This window comes from Podarcis muralis, chromosome 3 (genome assembly GCF_964188315.1).
Source record: "Podarcis muralis chromosome 3, rPodMur119.hap1.1, whole genome shotgun sequence".
Classification (NCBI taxonomy): Eukaryota; Metazoa; Chordata; class Lepidosauria; order Squamata; family Lacertidae; genus Podarcis; species Podarcis muralis.
Window position 1 is genome coordinate 21,344,989 of NC_135657.1, and position 17,009 is coordinate 21,361,997.

At 42.8% G+C, this 17,009-nt stretch overlaps 1 protein-coding gene across 1 annotated transcript in view; it reads right to left on the minus strand.

The window, feature by feature from the left end:
* CAMKMT (calmodulin-lysine N-methyltransferase) overlaps positions 1–17,009 on the minus strand; it is a 239,651-nt gene that overhangs the window by 25,635 nt on the left and 197,007 nt on the right. The window contains exon 7 of the mRNA XM_028724823.2: positions 13,646–13,706. Within this exon, the coding sequence (XP_028580656.2) occupies positions 13,646–13,706 (61 nt within the window). The remainder of the gene's footprint in view (positions 1–13,645; positions 13,707–17,009) is intronic.

Genomic DNA, 17,009 nt, shown 5'->3' on the forward strand with positions numbered 1-17,009 from the left:
TCTTTATATAGCCAAAAGCAGCTTCAAAGGTTCTGCATTATAAACTGAGAACTAAAACGTAAAATAGGCTTATAGGTTTCGGCCCTTTACTCCTGTAGATTAATTGAAAAAGAATATAGGGGAATCAAGTGTGGCTTATTGAATGGAAACACACTTTTGCAAACTGAAAAGGCATTGCGTGCTCTGCTCTCTGTTGCATCCGACAGGCAAGTCAGTTGAGTTTCACACACATGAAGCAACTATATCCTTGTCCTTGTGGGGAGGAGGGAAAGGGTGAAAGAATGCTCAAGCTTCACTTCTGTGCCAACTATTTTGCTACTGACAATCTTTACAATACGCAGTTACAGTCAACTTTTGCTCTATGATATTATTTAATTCCAAGATCTGTGCTATTAGCTGCTCTATTACGTTATTTAATTCTAAGATCTGTAATACTGCATTAGCGAATAAAACATTTTTAGTATTTGGTTTCCAAATAAAGAAGCTTTTTAACCAGAAGTTGTTGTTGATGATTGTGTGTGTGTGTGTGTGTGTGTGTGTGTGTGTGTGTAATATCGAAGAAAGTGCTGCCTTTCTACCAGTGAGGTCCAAAATGCCTATTCAGAAGTAAGCCCAAATACGTTCAAGTGGGAGTTTCTCTGCATTAAGTATGCCTGTGATTGCAGCATAATTTTCTTCTTCTTATACAACTGTTTGCCTCGTTATCAAAGTAGATAACTTATTTTCTACTTGCAGACATAGAGATGCATAAACAGAAGGCAGGGATGGGTTTGTCAGTTTGTACATGTTTATCGCTGTTCTGTGAACGTTCATTTTCCATTGGCAACAAGCTGCTCCTGGTTAAAAGTAATCTCCCAAAGTCACACAGGGTGATTTATGTCTATGATTTACTTATAATATCCTCCTGGTGGTGGAATGGGTCTTATCATTTGGCAACGTGTGCAATAGACATGGAAGACAAAAAGGGTATCATGTATAGCCCCTGAAAACAGCAGAACCATACATATTGCATGCACACACACACACACACACACACACACACACACACACACACACACATATATACAAGTAATTCTGTAAAGATATAGAATGTAAATAATAATAATAATAAAAAGAAAGAAATATATCTAATAAAGCAAAAGTCAATTCCGCAATTCACCTTTTCTGGAATGTATTGTGCCAATCGCAGGGTGAAAAACAGTAGGTTAATTTAATCACCTCTTCCCCCACCCCCAGCCCAAACACACACACACACACACACACACACACACACACTTTCACTCCCATTTAAACTCTAAATGGGGTGCAAATTTTAGAAATCTAGGTGGCTTTGCAAACTGGCACTTTCAGTGCTCAGCATGTATCCACTAGTGGAAAGTGACAAAGGAGAGTTCTCACTCTCAGCTGCCGGCTGCCTGCTGGCTACTGGCGGCTTTTTCAACCCTGTTTCCGTGGAAACTTAGGTTACAACAGTGAAAATTAGGTAAAGGTAAGTTGGTGGGGTTGTTAGCTCTCATTTGATGATTTTTTTTTCTTTTTTAAGAATCCTGAAACAGCAATGGCAGTTGGCAGTTGAGCTTCATTCCACTGAAAGAAATCCAATGAAGACAAACAAGGACTTTAAGAACCATTTTTTAATGTGACAGGACTTGTGTTTATTATTGTTATTGTTATTATTATTATTAAACTCCTGATTATTTGCTGCTGCAAACAAACAAATATATTTATTTGTTTAATCAAATTTATACCCCACCCTTCCTCTCAAAGGGGTCCAGGGCAGCAAACATATTGGTAATGAAAATACAATGAAAATTAAAAGGGAAAATATATTTTGAACATTTTAAAACTGTTAAAAACGATGAAACACAATTGTGTGTCTGAATAGGCCCTCTGAAACAGAAACATTTTCGTCAGATATCTTAAAGAATACACTAATGGCGCCTGCCTAATGTCAATATATTGACATTGAAGATCGCTCAGTGAGGAATCAAACCTATAGGAAGGGCCCCTGTTCCCAGAACAGTTGGTGTAACTTCCCATGCTTGGCTTAGCTGGGACCTTGCTGGGTGAGCCCAGCCCAGCAGAGCCAGTGTGGTGTAGTGGTTAAGAGCAGTAGTCTCGTAATCTGGTGAACTGGGTTCGATTCCCCGCTCCTCCACCTGCAGCTGCCAACCTTGGGCCAGTCACACTTCTCTGAAGTCTCTCAGCCCCACTCACCTCACAGAGTGTTTGTTGTGGGGGAGGAAGGGAAAGGAGATTGTTAGCCGCTTTGAGACTCCTTTGGGTAGTGATAAAGCAGGATATCAAATCCAAACTCCTCTTCTTCTTCTTCAGTGTAGGCTCCAAAATGGGGGGCATTCAAGGGGAGGGAACTTAGGCTGGATCCTAAACCTGTTCGGTTCAGCCACGTGAACTGAGAACAGGGCCGAGGCAGACAGAGGCAGCTGAATCAGGCGGCAGAATCCAAGGGGTGCCTCTGTGGGTGTGCCCTGTTACTCTCCAACATTATCAGCTTTCTCCAGAGTGCTTACACATGTTTTTGGCTAATCAAACTGCAGCATATTGTTTAATTTAAAATAAGTTGAACACCACTCATCATTTTAGTGACACCAAAGCGGTTTACAAAATTCAGACAAAATGCCGCAGGATCAAAACACATTAAAACATTAAACCACTCTAATTGTTAGGTGGCGTTGTAGCTGGTTGACTGACCGAACCCAAAGAGTGCTCATTAATGGTTCCTTGTCATCCTGGAAAAAAGTGACAGATGGGGTGCAACAGGGATCTGTCATGGGCCTGTAGTTGTTCAACGCCTTTATAAATGGCTTGGACAAAGGAATTGAGGGGATCCTCATCAAATTTGCAGATGACACCAAACTGAGAGGGATGGCTAATGCCGCAGAAGATAGAATTGGGATTCAAGATGATCTTAGTTTAGAGAACTGGGCCTAAACTACCGACATGAATTTCAATAGGGACAAATGTAAGGTTCTATACTTACGTAGGACAGCTGCATAAATGGAAGACACCTGGCTTCCCAGTAGCACATGTGAAAAGGATCTAGGGGGTCTTAGTAGACCACAAGCTTAACACAAGTCCACTGTGTGATGAAGCAGCAGCAAAATAAAAGCTAATGCTATTCTAGGCTGCATCAACAGAAGTATAGTATCCAGATCAAGGGAAATAATAGTACTGCTCTATCCTGCCTTGGTCAGACCACACCTGGAGTACTGTGTCCAGTTCTGGATATTGACAAACTAGAACATGAGTAGAGGACAGTGACCAAGATAATCAAAGGTCTGGAAACCAAGCCTTATGAGGAACAGCTGAGGGAGTTGGGTATGTTTTGCTTGGAAAAGAAGAGACTGAGAGGAGATATGAGAACCATCTTCAAATATCTCAAGGGCTGTTACATGAAAGATGGAGCAAGCTTGGTTTCTCCTGCTCTGGAGGGTAGGACCTGAATCAATGGATTCAAGTTACAGGAAAGGAGATTCCCAGTAAACATCTAGAACTTTTTAACGGTAAGAGCTGTCCCTTAAGAGGTTGTGGACTCTCCTCCCTTAGAGGTTTTTAAGCAGAGGTTGGGTAGCCATCTATCATGGATGCTTTAGCTGAGATTCCTGCATTGCAAGGGGGTTGGACTAGCTGACCCTTGGAGTGCCTTTCAACTGGAGAATTCTAGGATTCTAAGATTCCATCCACTATAGTCAGCAAAGCTGGAAATTATCCCAGGCTGAGAATTATTACCTAGCAAACTACCTCAATAAACAGCTAGGTCTTTTTAAAGCAGGCATCAAAAGTTGATCACAGCTGGGCCTGCCTTATTTTTGAGGGTAGGGAGTTGCATTCATCCGGTGCCACCATAGGAAATACACCCCCCGGGTTTTTTATATCGTGTGCCTCAGCTAATAGCAGCACCACCAGGAGAATAGCCTCTGGGCATCACAGTTGAAAAATAAAATAAAATTGGACAATTTATATGCCACTTAAATTTTAACAAATCTGTAAACAGTACCCAATCCAAGTTTATGTCCCCCACTGCCCAGTTTATGTTTGTGTGTATCTACATTTGTGGTTTTTATTGCTTGGTTGGAGGGTTGCCTGTTTGGGGTGAGGCTCCTGCCTTTTTAATTTCTCTTATGGGGGGGGGGAGGCACACTACTTTGCCCATGTTGGTTTTTTTGCAGGTCAGTTTTGACAGTTTTTCTTCTGTGAATTGGGTATTTTGTGATACCCATGACAGTTTCTAAGATTTTCAGAAATTCCCCCCAAGTTGCAAATATTTTACCCTGTAAATTAAGTATTGGGATCTGCACAATAAAGATAGAGGGTTGTATCCAGCACTGCTGTTCTGCTGGCACAAGAGACCTCTGCTTCTGCAACAGAACTTTCTTCTCCTTTCCGCTCCTGCTCCCTGTAAGACCTCTGATCTTAACAAAGGAGCAATTCTACGTATATGGGAACAGTAATTTCTTCATATAGTCAGACCCCATGTTCTTATATGTTACCAAGAGCACCTTGAATCTGGCTTGGTAGCACACTGAAATATCGAAACTTTTCACTGGGATTTCTATTTTTGAGAAGAACTGAAATAATATGTCACACCACAAAAACTAAATCTAAAGTATCTGTATCAAATACTTGAAATGAAGTTATTATTCTGATCCACTGTTTTCTAGACATTCAGCGCGCGAGCGCACACACACACACACACACACACACACACACACACACACCTTAAACTTCCAGTATATTGATAAAGTACTGTGGCTCAAAAAGTACTGAGGGGTTTTATTCTTTTTAAATAAATCTCTCTCTGTTCTCTTCTATCACCTCTTCTTCTCTTATATCCTTGCTCAGCTTAAAAGGACAAGGATACTCAGGATATGAGAAAGTGGAATCCGAACCCAGAGGGGGTCAGAGAGGGAAGATTGTTGACATTCTTAGCCTGTTTTCTTGGTTGAGGCACCAGATTCAAACCAAGGAACAGTTTAGATGTGCTTAATGAAGTGGTATTGTACTTGAGGGTTCATTTGAAATCGCCCTTCAATTATATACCAGATTAAAATGACTAGATCAAGCCAGAAAGACTCTTACTGATGACGGTGCAAATCTAATGCTTTGAGAAATACTTTGAGAATTAAGATTTGATTTTCTCTGTAGCCTTCCACACCCTGAACTCTTGTACCAGGTGATAAGGCTAGCATGTGCCTATTTTACTTCTGCCACCTTCTGGCAGAACAATGTTCTCTCCATATATATTGGTAGTTTTCACTGAGGGGAAAAAACAAGCTCTTCAGCATCAGGTAGATATGATGGCAACTTGGGGGAGATGACTTTCTTCAGGCAGGATGAAGGCCCTATCTGTTTAACACAGTGCACTTAAGACACATTCAAATGTGCAGAAACAGTACCATGTACAGTCCTTATTGGGTTGCACAATTGCTGGAGACAGGGAGGGACCATGAAATAAAGTAGATGGCTAGGCTAAGACCATTCTCTCTGTTTGCTTTACGTTTGCAAGGAGAGGGACTGCAGAGCGGGGGCAGAGCACATGTTTCACATGCCAAAGTTCCCCAGGTTCAATCCCTGGCAACTTCAGATTAAAGGGATGAAGCAGCAGGTGGTGGGAAAGATTGCCACTTAACAACCTGGAAGAGTAAAGACGATATTGGAATATGGGTTTACACCAACTCAGAACATTGGTCCGTCTAGCTCAGGACTGTCTATGGTGGCTAGCAAGAGCTCTCCAGGGTAACTGAAGAGAATACAAAGATGCACAACTTTATATCGCCGTGCACCAGGAAAGGCTGTTCACAGAACCCTGGCATCATTTTGAGGGACAGAATAGCTTTCCAGTAGCAAAGTGACCCATGATGCCTTTAATACTGACAATATAGTGACCATACAGGAACAAACTGTGTGACACACCTTCTCAGACCGTATGCGTCATGAACTTTGCAGCTGCTATATAGGAAACTGCATCATCCCAGTTGCTATGTCTGTCCTAGACTAAGTCAGTCCAAGGCAATCCATTACGGGACTTTACAAGGTCACTGTGCCTGAGATATCATCCAACTTGGTGGCACCCCATATGCATTTTATTTGCACCACTCTACCTATCACCAATATCGGGACGCGGGTGGCGCTGTGGGTAAAACCTCAGCGCCTAGGACTTGCTGATCGCAAGGTCGGCAGTTCGAATCCCCGCGGCGGGGTGAGCTCCCGTCTTTCAGTCCCAGCTCCTGCCCACCTAGCAGTTTGAAAGCACCCCTAAGTGCAAGTAGATAAATAGGTACCGCTTTATAGCGGGAAGGTAAATGGCGTTTCCGTGTGCTGCGCTGGTGCTGGCTCGCCAGAGCAGCTTCGTCACGCTGGCCACGTGACCCGGAAGTGTCTCCGGACAGCGCTGGCCCCCGGCCTCTTAAGTGAGATGTGCGCACAACCCTAGAGTCGGACACGACTGGCCCGCAAGGGCAGGGGTACCTTTACCTTTACCTTACCTATCACCAAGTGGAGGAGATTCTAAGATTGTTAGGAATCTGCTTTTTACAGAGTTGGACTATTGGTCCATTTAAATCAGGACTGTCTACTGGCATTTGCTCTCCAGAGATGTCAGGGTTCAAACCTGCAAAGCATGTGCTCTGCTACTGAGGAGCAGCACCTTCTGTTTGGCCCTAGGAAGCTGCGTTATACTGAGTCAGACCCTTGCTCCATCTAGCTCAATATTATCTACATTGACTGGTGGCAGCTTTCCATGATTCCAGGCAGGGTACATTCCAAGTCTCACCTGGAGATGCCAGGGATTAATCCTGGGACCTTCTGTATGCAAAGTAGATGTCCTGCTACTGAGCTATGGCCTTCCAGTCTATCACTGGTCTTCACTTCACTGTGTAACTTTCCAAGGACATCTAAAGTTACACATTATTTCTCATTAATAGGGTATCCATTTCCCCCCAAGTACCGGTACTTAGAAATCTGAAGTGCCGTTACTGTAGATCTTCAGTTGCATTACCAAGAAATCTTAAATGCTCCAGTGGTAGGATAAAATGAGATTATGACAATATCCTGTATATACTCTGAGAATAAGGGGTTTATTTTTATCAGGTACAGTTCTGTGCTTTGTTTACAGTCAGGCAGTCTACTGCTTTCTCTGACCTTGATATCAGCACCTGATTTACACCCAGGGCTACTGGAAAACTGTTCAACCTCAGATGTTCCGATTATTGTGCCTTGGCTGCCAATTCTCATGGGCAATATTCAAGTCATCATGGGTCACGTTGCTACTGGAAAGCCCACAGTGATGACAAATCTCCAGCAGAGTTGTGAAACTTAGCCTGGCCTTTGGAAAGGTCATCATAAAGGCCTTTGGGAGAAGGTGAGACAAAACTGGCTGTGAAATTGGAAACACAACTTCTCTACGCTTTCATGTATGGTCACTAAGGTTAAATACCTTGACTAATTCCATCATAGGTGCTTTGAAATTGTGAATATAAAGTAGGCAACCTATAGATAATGACATGAAAAGGCACACTAGAATTCGACATAATTCCTGTGACAGGCACATGGAACCCATGAATACTTTCCAAAATTTTAATCAATGGCGGGATTTGCAGATGATGTAAATGTTAGAGTAGCTAGCATCTCATAATATGGTAATAAAATTCAAGAAGACCTTGATAAAAATGGGCCAAAGCTAACAAAATAAAATGCATCATTGACAAATAAAATAAATTGTTTAGATAATCATAATAATTTGGCACAGGTATAGGATGAGGGAAACCTGGCTATATATGAAAAGTATATTGGGTTTGTAGTCGATCACAAGCTGAACACGAGTTAGCAGTGTGATGCAGTGGCAAAAAGGGCTACAGCAATTTTTAGCCAGCATTAATAGTACCATAGTTTCCCAAACATGGGAAATGAGAGTTCAACTTTACTCTGCCCTAGTCAGACTTCATCTGGACTTTGTCTTCATGTGTACTGTACTCTTTTTGGTGCCTGCTAAAATCATTCCTGTTTAGATGAACCTACTTAGAAAGTTGAGATAATTTTAGTCTGTTTTAGTATTTTAAAGTATGGTTGCGAATTTTTCCTGATTGATCTGTTTTATTTTTTGTAAACCGGCTTTGAAGTTTTTTGTATTTTTTAAAGAACACAATCAAGCATTGTATAAATTTTATGAAATTGATAAGTAAAAAAGAAGGCTCCATGGAGGGAGTGTGTAGAGGAAGGCAGGGATCTTGCCAGTAGACGCAGCAGCAGCAGCAGCAGCAGTCTTAGTCAGACCATCCATCTCTGATGGAGCCAAGAGGAGGAGATGGTTGGAGCAGCACCTGCAGGCTGGGTTTCCCCTATGGGGGATTTGAGATGAACCCACAGTGGGCGCCAGGGAAGCCTCCTGGAAATGGCATGAGGATGCCTTGCTAGGCGGCTTGGGACCCTGTGGGTGCAAATCCTGCTTCTGCCTTCCATCCTGGGCAGAGCAGGAGATCAGAACCACCCACAGGAGAGAGCGGGGGGGAGTTCGGTTCCAGAAAGAATGGGAAAAACCAGATCACAGAGAGGGCAAGAGAAGACCAGGACAGTAAAGTGCCTGCTTGAAGGGCAATCCCTCCAATATCTTCCAGATGTAAGTGAGAAAGATAGCGTGGTCAGCGGCAGAAGAAGGAGCCTCTGGGCACAAGCTGAGAGGAGGCCCAGGAAGTGAAGGGCTACTCCTCTCAGCACTCAGATAATAAGGCTAGAGGAGCCACCCCACTGAAATTCGACTGCAGGCGATCCTACCCTGAATAAAGGGTGGGAAGTATCCTGGGCTCTCTCATAGAAAGGTGGGTGGGGAAAGAATCCCCCTACAGTTAAGGTAACTAGAGGATGTAGGGGGAAGGCATGACGTGTGATGTAATGCGAGGGTTAATAAAATGTTTAAAGAAGCATAATTGGCCACCTCTCTTTTGTATTTTGTATGAGACATCTGGGCCATAACTGTTTGAAAGCACTCCAACCCCACCCTGAGTCTTACACTCCTATACACAGACATGTGCTTGGCAGGCATTCAACATAAAATATAATATAGGTAAAGGGACCCCTGACCGTTAATTCCAGTCGTGAACGACTCTGGGGTTGTGGCGCTCATCTCATTTTACTGGCAGAGGGAGCTGGCGTTTGTCCGCAGACAGTTTTTCTGGGTCATGTGGTCAGCATGACTAAGCCACTTCTGGTGAAACCAGAGCAGCACACGGAAACGCCATTTACCTTTCCACCAGAGCGGTACCTATTTATCTACTTGCACTTTGACGTGCTTTCAAACTGCTAGGTTGGCAGCAGCTGAGACCGAGCAACAGGAGCTCACCCCGTTGCAAGGATTCGAACTGCTGACCTTCCAAGCGGCAAGCCCAGGAGGTTCAGTGGTTTAGACCACAGCGCGACCCGCGTCCCCTATAAAATATAGTACTATATACTATACTATATACTATACTATACAATACACTATAAAATATAGTAGGGCAACCTAAATAGGGACCTTGGTATTCGGGGAACAAAAGGCTATTGTTGATACTGTTTCTCCAATATTCCATGTACAACCTACACAGAAGTGTAAGAATGGCAGAACCACCAACAATTTTTTAATTGTGGAAGACGCAGGCACCTGACTGTAGCAATGTAACTGAAAACCTGACAGGGGTTCCACTCAGAGAGGATAAATCCTAGCTACCAAACAGATATATCTAGTCATAGAGCTCAATTCTGTAGCAGAGAACATGTTATTTTAGGGATACAAAAATGTGCAGCAATGATTTTAAAATATAGCGAAGGCCTCGGTTTCAAGGGAACCATTATCTGTTTACACAACTTTGAGTAAGACCACTCACTAATTGAAAATATGCTTCAACTCATTTGGTTGGGGAAAAGCTCCTGTTAATTTCAGTAGAAATTGCCTGCAAGTATATATGTTTCAGGTGGAGAGAGTTATAGATACAACGATATAGAAATAAAATAGTGAAATGGGTAAAAGGATGTTAGTCAAAATTTATATTGGCACAATTCAAACTGTTTTATGGTACCATAGCACAGAGTATGCTATAAATAGTTTTTATTGATATGAAATATTTGAATGGGAATCTATAGGTACCAAAATGGGAAAGACCAATGAGCTCTATATTGCAGTACAACATTGCACATCTTTCTGTAATTAAATTATTTTATGCAGAGAAGGAAGAAAATGCTATTGCACTCAGCAAGTTAAACACTTGACATTTCCATCACAGAAAATGCAACATTTTAGAAATCTAGATATGTTTATTAATTAGTGATTATTAACACCCAGTAAACAACATTATGTCTTGTAAAAACACAATCTTTCTTCACAGCATGGAGCTGAAATCTATTATTCACTGATTCCATATGCTGAAATACACTCAAATGATCACAAATGACCTTAAACATTAGATAAATGTAAATGAGGACATTGTTGAAAATGTGCTTTTGATTGATATCTAAAAGACCAGGTTGTAAATCTTGACAAGAGATGAAGTCTTGCACACACTACATGGCAATTTGAAACCTACATATGGGTGTGCATGAAACAAAACAGGGGTCTGTTCACAGTGAGCTGAAAACAGAGGTGTTTAAGGTCTTAAGAAAAGCACTTATTTTGGATGCTTGGAACCTGAAATGATATGGGATTGTACTGAGTTCGGTACATATGATAAAAAAGGAACAATTGCTTTAAGCTTCCCAATGGTTTTGCCTTCAGGTTAGAACTGAAATATTAAGTAAATGCCCATTAAAATGGGCCTAAAACAGACCTATACAACATTGGTTTGGGCTATTCCATTTAGACCCTTAACCTCAAACATCAAAGCAGGCTGCAGCTGGACTTCAACAGCCTTGCTCTAGGACAGAGAAGGTAGATTGGAACCTAAATCTTTGTCATACAAAGCAGGTGGTCTACCACTGAGTTGTGTTGCGGCCTCCAAACAAGGCAGAGAGACAGTTAGAGCAGAGGAAGAAAACATTTCCTGGCCTCAAACATGCTTTCATCTGAATCTTTTGATAGAAACGGTTCAGTAACAGTACATTACGCTGCATTCCTAAGGACCCAGATTCAATCACGAGCACCTACATTCAAAATGATCTTCAAGTAGGAAGAGCTAACCTTGGCAAGAATAGCTAATACTGACCTAGACTAACAATGGTCTGATTTAGTATATGGTAGCTTCAGACATTAATTGCTTTCTTAAACATAGATTAATTACAGTGTAAGGGCAATCCAATTCTGTCTCTAGCTGTAACAGCCCCTGAGGAAAAATAAACATGTCTAGTTTGTGGTGAATCACCTAGTAAAGGTAAAGGTAAAGGGACCCCTGGTCCAGTCGTGGCCAACTCTGGGGTTGCAGCGCTCATCTCGCTTTACTGGCCGAGGGAGCCGGCGTACAGCTTCTGGGTCATGTGGCCAGCATGACTAAGCCGCTTGTGGTGAACCAGAGCAGCACACGGAAACGCCGTTTACCTTCCCGCCGGAGCGGTACCTATTTTCTACTTGCACTTTGAGGTGCTTTCGAACTGCTAGGTTGGCAGGAGCAGGGACAGAGCAACGGGAGCTCACCCCGTCGTGGGGATTCGAACTGCCGACCTTGTGATTGGCAAGTCCTAGGCTCTGTGGTTTAACCCACAGTGCCACCCTGAATCACTTAGTAGTGTCTGCTACATACATATTTTAGTGAACGCTTCTTCACGCTCTTCACACATCCTTCAGCAGGGATACTGCTGAGTTTGATTATGGCCATCAGTGAAGTATTTATTATTATTATTATTAGTTGTAGTTGTAGTAGTTATTTTATTGTAGTAGCAGAGGGGGAATCCAGTGTAGGACATCTTTCACAGCAGAAGTGATGATGCTGAGGCAAAGCGAATGAGGTATTATTGAGGTTTTTGTGACAGATTAGCATAGAGGAAATCAGAGAATGAGGGAATACTCCACAGGAACAAAGGAAGCTGAGTCAGATCCTTCCATCAGTTCATTTAGCTCAGTATCGTCTTCACAAACTGGCAGCAGGTCCCCAGGATTATAGACGGGAGTCCTTCTCAGCCAGAGATGTCAAGGATTGAAAGTGGGACCTTCTGCATGCAGAGAAGATGTTCTACCAGTGACCTCTGGCCCTCCCTTCTTCTCTTTTCCTTGAAGGGGTCCCTACTTAATGTTAGCAATTAAAATGGCAACCCTTCTTTGCAGGCTTGCTTGCATTTCTAACGAAAAGCCAAGGGTTGCATTTCAGCTGATTGAAGATTCTTTGTTAAAGCCACTTCCGGACCTGGCCCAGGAGGTGGGGTTGCGGGCTTCAAGCCCACCCCACGTGAGCGGGGGCTGGTTGCAGCCCCCGCGAGAGCAGGGGAATCCCGGCCGCGTCGTCCACCCAGCCAGCCAATCGGGTGGCTGGGGTGTGTGGCCTGCCCTATTTAGGGTCTCACCCTCTTTTGCCAGCTAGCCCCCACGTTTTCCCTCCCTCCCTCCCTTTAGGTAGGTTTCTGACTTTGCTATGGACTTCGGTCTGTCACCGCAAGGGGCATGGTAGGAATTTTTCCCAATTGGCAATTTGCAGCCATTTGGTTTTTCGCCTACCTCGTAGCAACTCGCTAGAGACACAACTCCTCGGCATTGGCGGTTAGGCATTGGTAAGAAGGGGTTAAGAGGATGTGGGGGGGAGCGCCATCACCTCCCCCCAGAGAACGAAGGGTGGTCCGGTAAAGGACTCCGGGGAGCGTGGCCCTGTCCGAAGCCTATGGAGGTGTGGGCCTAAGGCACGCCCCCGAGCGGTGACCCAGGGGAGCTCCTAGTTGACGTGCCTCAGCAGGAGACTCCCCCACTATGGTGTTAACCCTTCCCGTGTCTCCAGCAAATGGGCTGGAGCCGGATAGTCAATAGGACCAATGCCTAAGCCAATGCCTCTCATTCCTGAATTCAATAAAGTTGTGGCCTAATTCGCCCATTTAACCTTAAATTCTGGTGTCTGGTGTCTTTATTTATCCTTGGTGGGGGGCGGGAACTCGCCATGCAAAGCTCTATGTGTCTTACAAACTGACTCTATATGCCGTCAGAAGTAAGCACCACTGAGTTCAAGGGACCTTCATCCCAGAAGACAATGCACAGGATCGCAGTCTTGCTGAGTCTAATAAATCAGATTTTACGCTGTGTACTGCTGCTTGTTGGTGTGATACTTCTGTGTTTACCTATGTGTAATAATGGGTCGACACAGCTGCCTCTAATTGGGGACTCTCCTTTGGGGTATGTTTATGTGGGATGTCATGATGGCCTCCTGGAATCAAAATTGACCACTACACCACTGTGGCCATGTAGCTAAAGGTAGATGATGTGTAGCACAGGTTACTTTTTCTTGTGCATGCAAAGCAATATATGTTTCAGAATTTTGAAAAAAAGCAGTTTGGATTAACATAAAAAGCTAAGTGTTCAGTCAACACATGCTGGACTGGTATATAATTTTTGTCTGACAAAATTGATTCCAAGTGAGAGCCAAGCACAAGTCTGAAAACGAGCCAGCACTTCACCCTCATCCCTCTTTCATTTAGCATGGGTAAAAATTCATACAGAAACAATGTAAAAGAAACATAAGAAGTGTCTTACCGGCTTGAGACTGCTTGGGCTCTGAACTTCTCTTGGTTTCTTCTGATTATATCGCTTACATCTATAACACTGGTTAAGAATCATCCATAAAATAAAACTGATGGATCAAAAGCTACTCATTTTTCATGGCAAATATTTCTGCAACCATAGTCAGTATTATATATTATGAGCACACATGCGCAAGAGCTGCCACTTAATCTCAGTTAATCAATATGGGGACCAGCGCAGCTCATTTGCATCATGCTCAGATGGGGGGTAAGTCAATGTGGTGACCTTCAGATGTTGTCGGACTCCAACTCCATCAGTCCCAGCCAGCATGGCCAATGGTCCAGGTTGATGGGAGTTGTGGTTCAACAACATCTGGAAGGCATCACATTCCAGATGTTCATGGTAGTGATGGGCTAACACACAGTGACTAGTTGTGGTTGGGAATACACATCAGAATGTGCACCCCATTGAGATGAACAGCACTGACAGACATCCATCCTTAAGTGCACCTTTAGATGATAACAACAACAACAACAACAACAACAACAACAACAACAATAATAATAATAATAAATTATTTGTATCCTGCCCTCCCTGGCAGAGGCCAGGCTCAGAGCATGCAGCACCTCTCACCCCCATCACAAGCTTTCTGAAGTGCTTACGCATCCCACCAAGGATACTTTGGTCCCTGATGGAAAGTAAAATGGATAAAATTTGTCATAATTAGCCATCAAATGTGAGAGGTAGCTGAAGGAACCCTAACTTTTAAACAGATATACATGAAAGTCACTTTATGTCAGTTAAACTTGCCCAGGGGTAGTCAACCTTTTTATACCAACTGCCCGCTAATGCATCTTTCTTGATGGTAAAATTTCCTTACCGCCCACCAGTGCTCGATGGAAGGAGGATTCAACTTGTGCCGTAGAACCCCCAGCCGCCCACCTAGAATCCTGAAACGCCCACTAGTGGGTGGTAGGAACAGGTTGATAACCCCTGGACTTGCCTTTAAACACATGTACTCTGGATTACCCCCTTCATGGATCACTGCCTTGCCGTGGCGAAGGGGTTTGAATAACTCGGAGAAGCTATGAACTATGCCGTGCAGGGCCACCCAAGATGGACAGGTCATAGTGGAGAGTTTTGACCAAACGTGATCCACCTGGAGCAGGAACCGGCAAGCCACTCCAGTATCCCTGCCAAGAAAACTCCATGGACAAAGACAAAAGGCATATAAAAGTTATGACGCTGGAAGATGAGCCCCTCAGGTCGGAAGGCGTCCAACATGCTACTGAGGAAGAGCGGAGGACAAGTACAAGTAGATCCAGAGCTGATGAAGCGGCTGGGCCAAAGCCGAAAGGACGCTCAGTTGCAGATATGCCTGGAAGCGAAAGGAAAGTCCAATGCTGTAAAGAAAAATATTGCATAGGAAACTGCAGGAGGCAGTGGAAGACAGAAGTGCCTGGCGTGCTCTGGTCCATGGGGTCACGAAGAGTCGGACACGACTAAACGACTAAACAAACCAAAAAAAACTCTGGATTACAGAAGAAATCACCCCAAAGTCATATCACCCTGGGGTATACATCAGTCTGTTAGCCTCCTCTTTCTCACCATCATTCCTGGCAAACTATCAACACTTCCTCATTGGAACCAGTGAACTGAGAAATTATTGAAAGTTGCCTGTTATTGTTGTTTATTAAATTTTTATTCTACTCTTCCTCCTGAAGAAAGCCAGTACCTCCATCCTTCTCCCATTTGCTTGGAAATCAGTCCCATGACTTTCAAGAAAACCCACTTAGATTATTGCCTAGCCTCAAAACCAGGAGAGCATCCTTCCAGACATACATGCTTTGAATTGCCTGCAACACCGGCCTTAAAAACCATGGACATGCGAAATGGCTTACCCTGAAGTAGCTACAGCAGCGTTTTGTATGAGGCAAGAGTAGCAATTCAATCCTGCTATGTCGTTGACCAGTGATAATGTGAGGTCAACAGGCTGCTTTATATTTAGCAGGTAGACTTGCGCTGACATAGAGGTTATAATAATATTGTTAGGGGAGTTGTCTTAGGTGAGTTGTCCCCATTCCCATTCTCACCGATTTATGTGCGAAATACAAACAGCAATGCTATTATGACACACATAGACTTGTGGGGAATCCCAGCATAGTGGTGCTTGTAGCACTGGCATGGATATAGTTGCCGCAGGAGCAGCTTGCAAATCACATTAGCGGCGTTTGCAAAGAAAAACACATTTCTCTAATGCATCACCGTTGAGAGTAACAGAGGCTCAGAAAGCCATAATAATGAAGTTTATGAACATAACAGACGTGTGTGTGTGTGTGTGTGTGTGTGTGTGTGTAACAAAACAGTAGAGATAATGTTGTTGCTGTGAAAAATACATTAAAAAAAGCCCTCTGGGTTTTGGATTATTTTTTTTAACATGTTTCCATGGTGTTCTGTGTAACACCGTGATCCGAATCATAGAGAAAAGAAAGGGCACGACTAATATCATAAAGAATTATGTATTATTTGGTTAATTAAGCAAATACGCTAATAAAATATTGTATACTTTTTTAAAAAAATTGCCTTCAATAATTTTGTTTTAGTTGTGTAATCATGAAGGGTTCAGACCTACATCCAACTACATCCTACACACATGCACAAACATTTGTTACTGAAATCAAAATAACTTCTACATAGAATATGTTTATAGCTGGATGCAGAATCATAAACAACATATTTAACGTAGTGCATAAACCTTTATTTTCCAGAATCCATTCTCAAGCTTCTCTTTAAAACCAAGATTTTCTAAAATTATTTAGAGAGCCATACACAATATAGCTATATTATAATATTACTGGGTTTTGTGGGGGGGTGGGTTGCATTGTGGATATTGTAATATACTCTGAGCTTGTCTCACATTTCTAGATACCATATTTCAATTCATAAGTACATGATAAACAAAGAGCTAAAATAAAGATCACTTTTAAGCAGCTCCCCAAACCATTTTTCCTCCTTGAAAGTCTCCATCAGTGAATGTGTAAGTTCTCAGCTGTATTTACATTAGTGCAAATAGTTTAAATATACCACATAACTTTCAGAATGAGATCTGGCTAAGAAATTTGTAGAATGGAGCAAGGCATGAATGTCAGATCATTACTTCATTAATTTTAAGACAAAATAATACATTAATAAAACAGTAGTGTTACTATGCAATGCAATTACTAACAAGTGTAATTTAATTTCAGCGCAGCTTAGGAAGTGCAGCTATACATTATAGCTTCTTATACCACAATATGGTGCTATATGAGCAGTGGCAGAGTTTTAAAAAGAATACATTCATGTTTGCATGGCGCACTACAACACACTGGAGTTTTAT